A 12,042-nucleotide genomic window follows, 5' to 3' on the forward strand; every position below is an offset into this window, starting at 1 on the left:
GGTACATAATATCTGCGTACTACTAAACTAGGCATAAATACAATCCAAACATTAATAAAAAAATTAGCAAGGTATTAGGAAATCTAATCCAGTGGTATTCAACCGGTGTCGCTACCAAATCATGGGTCGCGTAATCTATAAAAATGGGTCGTGACAAGTCTTTTTTGTTTTAAAAAAAATAAGTTTATTATAAAATTATAAATTATGGATTCGAATAAGTTATGAATGAATTGAACTATATGCACACTTATGCACGGGATATTACGCAATTATGAATTTTCAACTTTTATAGCTAAGGATTAAACATTCTAAACAAGGTTCCTCATAAATAGGTTATATATAAATTACTTTATGAACAATATCATCAAATATAGTATATACTTAGAAATATAATAGGCTGACTGATCAACTATGCTCAGAATAGTTTTTATTATACAATGACATTATATTAACCAATTCAAATTTAATACCATCCATTACAGTGACCACTTGTAACTTACTGTACAGCAGAGGAACACCTTTGCCTTTGAGAATACCAACCTATTTTTATTTTTATTTTTTAATGAAAACCATAATCAAGCATTTAGAGTTTGCTTATTTCGATATTTCAATTTTATTATAAATGTGAGGGTACTAGGGTAGTATTTAATAACACTATTTCATTGATAAGTTTTAAATAATAAATGTACCTAATACAATTCAAGTAATTTAAAAATGTAACATAAACATTTTACTTACCAATATCTTTTGCTAATATAAAAACATTGTACCAAATTTAATTTAATGTATCAGGAATTGTATTTTTATTATCTAAATTAGATAGATCATAAAAATGTTTATATGTGATGAAGCACAAGTCATTCCATCTTTTGACAACCGATGAGATACTAGATAGAACAGCTTAAATTGTTATCTCTTATTTGAGAAATACTATGTGGTAAGTCATCCTTAAGGAGAATTTACAAGATATCACATCATTGTAAGAAAAAATTGTAATCAATTTAGGTTAAGTTCAAACAAGTGATATTACATTTGGAACCTTATACAAAACATTATATTTTTGATTGTATAATAAGCAGAGAATTTTCTAATTTATATTTTTCTAATAGCAATGACCTTTGTTTTTGAAATAATATATTAATGGATCCAACATAATTGATAAGATAAATAATCATAAATATACCTCATATAGGTATATTATAAATATTAAAAAATCAGAACTAGTTGTTCATAAAATTGATATGTTATTGGACCATAGTTAGGAATGTTTATGAATACCATAGTATAGACCATAGTTGGGCATTTTTTCCACCTACAAAACTATTTAATTGGTATCTATGTTTAAAGTGAGCTATGCTATGTTTATGCCTTCCATAATATTATTATAGTCATTAGATCATAAAAATTGGTCAAAAAAACATGTTAGGTATTTAAATTTTTAAATTAAGTATGTAAATGAACGTTTAAAACACTTCTCTGGTCTAGATGTTTTCTATGCCTGCCTTATTCTATCTGACTGCCATAACTGCTAGAACATTTGCCCAAAAATAGGCTATATTATAGGCAATCATAGCTATTATAGGTAATCATTAAAAAAAAAGGTAAATTAAGACACTTACTTCAGTAGATATTTCCATATACCTTGTAAGGTGGCTACGTTACCTATATATTTATATATATATATATATTATTACAATCAATTGTTCACAATGTCCACATTAAAAAGTAACACAAAATTCAATGTATATAATTTATATATTCATAAAACATATACATACATAAACACACAAATATGTACCTATGTATATATAAAATAAAAATACATTTCTTTTTAAGAATGTGTTATTTTTTCTTCTTGTCTTTTACGCAGTTTGGACAAAACCATTTTCCTTTTGGCTTGGTAGTTAAATTGAGACATGCAAAGTGGAACCATTCAATTTCACACTAAAATAGTAAAACCACACAGTTAAAAAGTATACTATACAACAATAACAAAAAAAAAACAACACAAATTGAACGTTATTAAACTTTCAATGGTTTCAATATTTAATTAGGTGTTTATGTAAAATAGAAGGAAACAATAAATAACTATTAAATTAAAAATAAAATGCTTACATCTGGGTTATCACAGCCTATCATTTCACCGAACGATACTTGTTTGCACAGACAAAATGTTGGTTCATTGGGATCGATAGGCATGTCTACATAAGCTGAATGTGCAATTCCATGATCAACTGAAGGACCAGAAAGGCAACCAGTCCCAACTGCAACATCGTCTAAGCTATTGGTTGGGTTTGATGGAGTAATGACAGCACTGACTGAAGGTAGTGCACTTGTTGTTTTTAAACCTTCTAAAAATGTTGAAATACAATAATTTAAACATAAACAAGACTGTAAAATTATGTTATCCAAAAACCTTTTTTTGGTGGTAAATTAATTTTAGCCTTGATGGCAGCATTACGCATGTCAGTTTGCAATTGAATTTTTCCTTTAAATTTCAATAGTTCTGTATCCAACTTCCGAATATGTTTATCCACCTGAAACATAGGTAGAACGAAGTAGAAGAATTATAAGGTTATATTAACAAATCAAAATCTACATACCAGTTCATATGTTTGTATAGACAACTGCACCTTATCGTCGCTATATGCTTTGGCTGCGTCAAAATGATGTTTTATGCTTGCCATAGTTTCTTTCTTTTTGTCTACCGAATATTCTTTGACATTTGACATATAATTGTTGGCCATTTTATCAATGTTGTTCATCACTTTTTGAGATCTCAAGTCTAGTTCTTGCATCAGACTGAAGTTTCGATGTAACTCATCAGGAAGATTGTTCAAACCTAAATTGGCAATCTGTTAGTACTTTGTTGAAATGCTATCCTGATTAAGTACTTACTGTTTTTTAATTCATCCAAGTATGGCGCTGAAGCCATTATTATTTTATGGATTAGCAAAAAATTAAGTATAACACACTTTTTAACAACCACAATCTGGGATTTGCTATGTTTTATCAACAGGTAACTTCACACTGATACGTAAACAACTATACTACTTTTCTTGTAAATTGTATGCTACTCAGTAGGTACACCGTGATTTCTGAAAAAAAAAAATACAGAGCTGTAATTGGCTAAATCTAGCAGTTAGTAAGCTGTAACCACAGCATTACCAATGTATATGTTACGGTGAATGATGTAAACGTGGTAAATGTCGTAATTCCCCGGTAAATGACGTTAATCCCCAGTTTAATTGGAGAATTATGTTCAACACATTTATGGGAAGAATTTTATCGAATTTTAAAAAATACCTAGTGTTGACTTTTAATAAATAGTTTTAACTTAAAAAATAATGTTGACTTGAAATCAATGTCGGTTAAAAAATTGTGGTTTGAAGTTGTGTGAAACTTTTTTACGCACTGCTCTGATAATTTTTTCTTATTTAAATTGATCAATACTACCCGGAGGTTGGAGCCGATACGGTATCATCACATTAGTGTCATTTGTGATCAATAATAAGTGTATAGGTTTTACGTACGCGACAAAGCTTTGTTAGTTAAAAATATCACTACGGAAGTAGATAAACAAGCGAAAATCTGACTAGCCATAACGCCGATAAGCCAAGTAATAATATGAAATGGTCTATATTAGTTTATTAATTTAGTATTTACGCTTATATTCTACGCGAGTACTTGTATATGCGACGAGTGCGACTTAGCGTTGTAGTTTTATTTAAAAGTAATATTAAAGTATGGAAAATAAATTTAATGCAGCAATCGATAAAATTATGAACAGTAAAAAGATAAAAAAAAAAAGTAAAAAAAAAAAAAATTGGAACACAAAAAAAACGGTACCTAACAAATAACAGACTTATGCATAAATATGATGCTGTGATAATTGGTGGAAAAGTAAAATTAATTAAACCTATAGTTGAAAATGACTGACGTTTTATATTATGTCACAATAAACGAGTTGTTTGAAGTAATTCATTCGGCACATTTAGCAGTAGCCAGTAGGACATGGTGGTAGAAATAGGATGATGGCTGTGTTAAAAACAAAATATTGTAATGTGACAACGGAGGCAACAATCATTATTAAACAGTATCTATATTAAAACAATCAGTGTATTATTTGAGATTTATCATCATTTACCACAAGTTTTGGTAAATTACGTCAATGACCGGTGAAAGATGTACATTTGAGTTTAAAATATGTGTTTTCACAACATTTACCCACATAATTGAATCATTTTGGCTAATGATGTCATTGACCGGGGAATGACGACATTTACCAATTTTCGTCTTTCACCGTAACATATATTTCATATACTAGAGAGAAAAATCCTATCTTACTCATTGTTTAATGTATAATATACTTAAACTAACATTTGAACACTAATTCTGTTTACATTAACTATTAATTATGTGAAAGATTTTGAGATTGTTTATGGGCATTACCTAATTTCTCACAACATTCACGATTCAACACACTTAAGTAATGTTTATAACAAGTTTTAGTCACTTGATAATTGGTTAGCTTATGCCTTTGAAAACTACTTGAGTTACTTAAAAATAATATTGAAAAAACCAAATGAACCTAAAAGATTAAGCAAAACATACCTACTATAAAATACTATTTACTACTGTAAATTTAATTTTTGTTATTTGTTATTGCTTTCCATAATGCATCCAATCAACCAACCCCCAAAAAAATGTCTACCATTATGCCTAGGCATCAGAGAACTTTGTTCACCAAGTCACTGCATGTTAAACCAACAAATATCCTATTTATTTCCACCTTCAAGTATATCTGCTATGTTAATATTGGTAAAGTAAAGAATCTGGATATATTTAATAACTCAATACTATAAATAATTGATAAATTATAAAATCAAGTGTAATAATAAATTCTATTTAATTGATTTGGATTTTCCTGTAATAACTTCTTACCCGTTTTCATTAAGAGTGTCCATATGAGGTGACCTTACCCACTTCCTCACTTAATTATATAATAATAATAATTTCGATTTCTCCAACAAGAAAAATTTACAAGATGTCTATAAAATTCATAATTATTGTTGGATCACTCCCAAAGCCAAAGACTGTGCTGGAGCCAACTATGTATAGCGTAGGTATTCAAACTCTACGTGATAGCTTCAAGGGGAATCTCAAGGATTTGTCAGGAAAGCAGAGGAAAAAAATAACAATGATAACAATAATTAGGTTAGTCGAGAAAAAGTATTAATATTTATTTTGTTTTTTAATCGTAATAAGTGTAAAAAAAAAAGAAACTATAAAGTTATAAATATAACTAAATATAATTTATTAACTCATATTTATTTAACGAGGAAATTTCAACTGGAAAATTATTAATGATGCAACAAACTAATCTAGAACAATTTCCCTTTTTCAAACTATTAATAAAAAAATTGGTGAAAAACTGCACACTTCAGATATTAATCAAAAGAAATATTGAATTGCTTTAACAAGTACTTTACAAACGCAGCAAAAAAACATGTATAAACAAATAAAATATACATAACATAGAATGTAAAAATACTGAACAACTAACCTCAAATACTACAAACATTTTGTGTAATAAATTTAGCTTAATTAATGATAAATTAACTATAAAAGCAAGTAAGTCTTTAAAAGACTATTCTTTACCTGGATTAGATGGAATTACAGTAAAAATGCTCAAAATAAATATATATTCACTGATTAAACCACTATCAAATATTTTTAATTTGGCTATAGCAATATCTACTATTCCAGAATGCATTAAAATTTCAGTAATAACACCAATACAGCAGTATACAGAAAGGATGACAAATTGAACAATGAAAATTATAGCCCAATCTCAGAAATGTCAAATATTGTTAAATCTTTTGAAAACATTATTAAAAAAGAAATAGCTTATTACCTTGAATGTAATAATCTTCTATCATGTACCCAATTCAGCTTTAGACCTGGTAAAAGTACTAAACAAGAAATTGCAACAGAATCAAGCTAAATTTATAATTCCTTCAAAAATAAAAAAAAAGTGTGCAACTGTTTATTTGGATGTAGAAAAAGCATTTGATTCTATAGATCATAAAATATTACTACAAGATTTTAACACATTTGGTATCAATGGAACAGCTTACAATGTATTAAGTTTGCCTATAAAAATAGAAAACAACAAATAAATAATTAAATAACTAATAAGTGAAGAAACTTCAATAATATGTGGTATACCTCAAGGGACTACTTCATCACTTACACTGTTCTATACATATAAACCAAATACATTTTTTGAATACAAATGGAAAACTAGTTAGCAACACAGATGATACAGTACTTTTTGTTGAAGGCCAGTCCTAGGATATAGTATTGCTAGCATACATTCCGACTTGAATAAAATCCAAAAGTGGCTATGTGCAAATAATTTATTCATAAACTTAGAAAAATATTTTACCACATTATATAGCTGATTTTAATCAAGTCTATGTATACATGAAATTACGTGTTTAAATCAAAATATATGTACATGCCAAACATTCGTAAAAATAGTTAAAAACTGTAAATATTAAGATATAGAAATGTGCCATTAAATAGAATGACCACCCAAAACTTGTTATAAACAAATTAAGAAAAATAATGTAGGTATAGTAATAATTAATGTAATAAATATCTTGGAACTTAAAAACATTAAAGTAGTGTATAAACCATTAATAGAATCAATAATTAATTATGATTGAGATTATGGTAGTTCTATATGGGGAGGTAGGGTATTTAGCAACTATATATTCATTAAAAAAAATAGTAAAAAATATTCTAAAAAAATATTGAAGATACCACACAATATACAATGATATTATCAAAAAAAGTTTTGGTACTTTACATAAATAAAAATAATCTTATTTCTAAAACTGAACACGGACATAATACTAGAAATAAATCTAATATCAAAGCGCCAACCATACACAAAAAATTAACACAATACACATATTTATAATATATCGGTGCAAAAACGTACAATATATTAACATTAGTAATTGACCATAGTAACACCTTTAAGATTCTTAAAAAAAAAAATTACACTTTGGTTATAACAAGAACAAAATATATAGACAGACTTGAAACAAATCAAATGTATACGCTTATTGCTTATCTACTGATTATATTTTATTGGTTAGATGATTTTAGAAATTATTGATGATTTTAGGTCTATTTCCATATATTGTATTATTTAACAACAACATTTTTTACATAATAGTTCATAATAATATTATAATATATGAAAAAAAAATTGTATTTATTCATATTGATATTTTAGTTATGAGAGAAATGTATATTGCAAATTGTATTTATTTAATTTATATTAACTATTTAATGAATTTATATTTCAAATAGTGAACTCGTGAACATATTCGTGGGCCCATTATCTTCTTGAAGAATAACAATAAAAATAATAAAATAATAGGTACTGAATACCCTCATGAATACCTGAATTATATTATTTTTCAACAAATAAGGTGTGATATTTTTTTAAGATTCAATTCAAACAACATATTTTTCTTATAATATTTTCCAGATAAAATTGTTTAATTAAGATAATATTCTTATTTAAAATGTATACAAAATATTTATTATATAATACATATGATAGGTATATCATAAATGGATATTTAAAAAAAAAAAAGAATATTTAATTTGTTAAGCTTATGAGATTAATAGTTATATTTGTAAAGAACACATAATTGTAAAGAACCCATTATTACTATTTAAACTATAAAGTATTAAAAATAATTTTCCAAAATTTGTTTTCGAGACACTTCAACTCCTGGTATAAAGATTCACTTTTGAAACTAAATTATAACCTACACATTTTTAAATAATGTTATTAATTGAATTACATCAAACAATTGTATTTTGTAGAATTTATGTTCTAATTTGAATAATTTGTCCAACAAATAACATAAAAGTAAAGCCATAGTAAAATGAATTATAATAATTTCTAACTAAATATAGCAAAAAAATATTAATATTCGGCATACTTTCCATGTAGCAAACACATGTAAATGTGGCATCATATTATATCATCAATAAAAATTTAAAAATAGTTATTTTTGCATTGGACAGTAACTTTATTATAATCCAAATAATTATTGTTACATGGTGGAAACTATTAATCTATCTTTGACATAGTATGCATATTCTATGCAGTGAAAAATAAAATCTAAACATGGTAAATAAGAAAAAATGTTAATATTTATGCCTACTTAAATTTGGCAAAATAGTTGGTATAACCTAGTATTATTTTACATAACGATTTAAGTACATTAATAAAAAAAATGTGATCCAATATTCTCTCATTCTACCAATAGATTAATAAATAATAAAAATTAATAATTAATCATGGAATTATTATTACCTATTAATAGTATTCAACATATTACATAGATAATTGATTAGACTACAAATTTAATTGGTAAATCAATTAATATCAATTCATCAAAAATAGTTCTATCATATTAGTTATACAAATCTAAATTTAATTTTTTAATTATTTGTAAGTACCTATAGGTAGGTACCTAATATATTTAAACTATATAATGAGATATTAAATAGTTTAAACATACATTTTTTTTACACAATTAAACACAGTAGGTACAATTGTCACCATTTTTAATGTTATTAATAACAAATGTTCAACAAACAAATAACTAAGTCCTGTTGATATAAAAATAATTTGTTTTAAAAAATACTTTTATAATACACAACAGTGGCGGCGCAAAATTGTGGAGGCTTTGAAGCATAATGTATATTTTAAATAATTTTACCACCACCATCCATTGAACCAAAATAAAAAGCAGGTGCCATTAATAATTATTAATAATAATATTTGCCATTATATTTGTATTGAGGTGTTAAGATTATACACCAAGCAACCCATTTCAGACAAGAAAAGGAATTGCTTCTAATAATCCTAAATCCCGCCGACACTGATACAGTGATCTATAACACACATAATTATTACTTAGGAAGTCAGAGCAAAACAATTATCTTCATTTGTATTTAAATAGCAACAATTGTAAATACTTGATGAGTAGGTAGGTATTCGTATAAATAGGAACATAGGTAGGTATTTGAAGAAAATATTAATATTCAAGTAAAATTATATGAGCTTTATATGTTTACCTATCAAACAATTAATGAATTTGTAATCTAAGTTTATAATGAAAAAATTAACCAAATTCATAATACGACAGTTATTAGGAGTAAAAATTAATGAACTTTTTACTACTGATCTTATTTCTACATTAGGTACTTTGGTGCCTACACTAAAATACAATTAGAGTACAATATACAACTGCAGTAGTGCAATAAACAGTATTATTTACTAACACTCTCATGTGTTAAGGGTTTAACAAACGAGAAAACCAAACTCTTTTAGTTTCGTAGTGGAAGTAGAACACATAATTTGTACGTTTTTCGCGAAATCGACGTAATACAAGACGTAGGTACTTACCTAAATATCGTCGAAGACGTCCTCTAATAAAACGATAAACACAGCTAAAGGCGCTAAAGCCACACACAGTCTAGCAAAAATTGAATGAAATAACAACACGAGCGCTGTTCAAAAATGATAAACTAAAAATTGATCAGGAAGCCATCAACGCTCTACAGTCGACACGCGCCACGCACGTAAAAATGTAAAAATATGGAATAATATACCAAAATACAGTGCATGGCACTATCACCGAATAATATTATGCAGGTTTTTCATTGTTAATATCTTATTAATGCCGACATTTCAAGACCAAAATATTTTACACCATGGAAGAGGGAAGTATTTCAAAGGATATTATACGACTTCGGAAATAATGTAAATACTTTCAAATTCTATATATAACAATACAATAATATCTATGAATGAGTGTTATCATGACTCTCATACGGTTATTTACTGGTTGATTTTTTTTTCAGAATCTGAAGTACTTATCATAACTATGAAAGTTGGCTGTTGTATTAGGTTCAATACACCGATCACCTACCAAAATTGGTCCCCGATTGTAGGTACTTACGTTTTCCGCGTAATATCTTCTAATACCTGACCCAAACTTAGATTTGAATGAAAACGAGAATTAAGATGTAGCTAAAAAATAAATTATTTGATCGAATTGATTTGAAAGTTTGACACCCTTTTACAACACACCTGATAAATTTATATTCTTGCGTCTACAGATGCTAATCTCTTTTTCATTACATTTTTCGCGATTATCAATTTCGTGTTCTTTCTGCAATAGTCCATGGTTTCGAAAAAATTGTACACTAGTTTTCAGAATTAATAATTTTATAAAAATCCGATTCTTACATTTTTAAACCCACTACGTACTCGCGCAGTCGCGTACACACGACTCGGTTAATGGTAAGCACATAAATGCACAGACGATAGATGTACTGACTGTAAGATACGAAATAAAATATATTTATTTCTCTAATCGTTTTTTATTCGACGTTGTCGTACATTATCACCGTGTATTCAGCAGACTTGTGTAGTATTTCGAATACTGTATTCAAAATAATTTTTAAGTATTCCGAATGCTTTTTAAATACTTTTTTTTTTATACTTTTTACAAGTATTCTGATTACAGTATTCGGAATACTTTTTTAACACCCAATATTCATTTTAATATAATATTTTATAATAAATAGATTATAGATAGCCAGATAGGTGTGTCTTATCAAGATTATAATAATGTTTATTTATAAATACAGAATTGAAAAAGTAATATTTTTGCTATTGAAATCTAAATCTACTAAAAAAAGTATTCGAAAAATATTTGGAATATTTTTTGTGAAGTATTCCAAATACTTAGGAATATTAATATCATAAAATATTCGAATACATATTCTGAATAATTTTTTTTTAAGTATTCGGAATATGTATTTGAAATACGTTTTAAAAGTATTTTAACCAAGTCTGGTATTTAGTCACAAAAGGCATATTATATTATGTTACCTGTTAATAGTAGATCACGGCGGACCCGGTAGATTACACGCTTTACCAATGCCTATAATCTATGCAATAAAAATCTTAACAATAGTGTAAAACGTATCCTAATACCCTATTATTTATATTATGCACTTAGTTCACAATTTATTTACAATAGTATCGATAATAAGTTGTTTAAAACTATTGGGATTATAAAAGTCTTGAGAATTAAATTTAAATTTAACATATTATATACATTTATAAATACATATTAATGTGGTCCTGATTGTGCAAAAGTTGTTCTTAATTTAGGAATATTTTTTTTAAATCTTGCGTAATGACTATGAGTACCTACCTATAATTCCCATTACTGAATGAATAGTGACACTTCTCAGGAAACACAACTTTTGGTAATCAGCTATTTAAAAAAGATACTACAAATCAAATTTTTATAAGGTAAATGTTTGTTGTTTTGATAGAAATTAAACTAGATTGATTTAAATATGCTTGGTAGATGTTGTAAATTTATATAATATTATTAATGCAATTAACAAATGTTTGAAAACATTTTGACCTATATCAATATTTGTGACTAAAGGAGTACACATAAGATGAATAAACCGTATGAATGCAAATAACAAATTTACAATAAATACTATCTACCAACTAGCTAGACTTGTGTTGTTGGTAGAGAGTTGCTATATGACAAAACGATACAATAATAAATATAGAATATTTATACATTTAGTAAACTAAATGTTGAATTGCAATTATGATACATGAATTTCATTTACAAAACTATACAACGAAAAAATAAAACAAACAAACTATTCTAGAGAATCTATAAACCAATTTAAAACAATTTTACTTAAATTATATTTTTCTAAAATTCTGGAGTTAAAGAACACAATTTCCTTAATATAAATTGGCATAGAATTAAAAATAGTTGACCCAAATTTTTAACCAAATGCTTTTTTAGAGAATTTTAATTTTACATCATATGCTCTGATTTCCCTTTTATTACATATTTTTTCCCTCTCCACCCATGGATTAAACATTTTTATTAT

General features: G+C 26.6%; 1 protein-coding gene across 2 annotated transcripts; it reads right to left on the reverse strand.

Moving 5' to 3' along the window:
- Positions 1–1,228: 1,228 nt before the first annotated feature.
- Positions 1,229–10,471, reverse strand: LOC100167097 (inhibitor of growth protein 4-like). Of its 2 annotated transcripts, XM_008185127.3 has the most exons (6): positions 9,509–10,471; positions 2,899–3,098; positions 2,604–2,842; positions 2,417–2,537; positions 2,116–2,351; positions 1,229–1,944 (listed from the first exon to the last, which is right to left on the reverse strand). In XM_008185127.3, the coding sequence occupies exons 2-6, from the start codon at positions 2,933–2,935 to the stop codon at positions 1,843–1,845; spliced, it is 735 nt and encodes a 244-aa protein (XP_008183349.1). In that variant the 5' UTR covers positions 2,936–3,098; positions 9,509–10,471; the 3' UTR covers positions 1,229–1,842. The 2 variants fall into 2 exon arrangements, with proteins under 2 accessions (XP_008183349.1, XP_029345088.1); XM_029489228.1 differs by lacking the exon at positions 9,509–10,471 and having other exon boundaries at positions 2,899–5,222.
- Positions 10,472–12,042: the final 1,571 nt, after the last annotated feature.

The sequence above is a fragment of the Acyrthosiphon pisum genome, chromosome X (assembly GCF_005508785.2).
Source record: "Acyrthosiphon pisum isolate AL4f chromosome X, pea_aphid_22Mar2018_4r6ur, whole genome shotgun sequence".
Lineage (NCBI taxonomy): Eukaryota > Metazoa > Arthropoda > Insecta > Hemiptera > Aphididae > Acyrthosiphon > Acyrthosiphon pisum.

Coding starts and splice junctions, on each gene's coding strand:
- LOC100167097 (XM_008185127.3), bottom strand. CDS start 2,935: ATGGCTTCAGCGCCATACTTGGATGAATTAAAAAACA. Junction 2,538..2,603: donor CTATACAAACATATGAACTG/GTATGTAGATTT, acceptor CCTATGTTTCAG/GTGGATAAACATATTCGGAA. Junction 1,945..2,115: donor TAGGCTGTGATAACCCAGAT/GTAAGCATTTTA, acceptor TTACTATTTTAG/TGTGAAATTGAATGGTTCCA.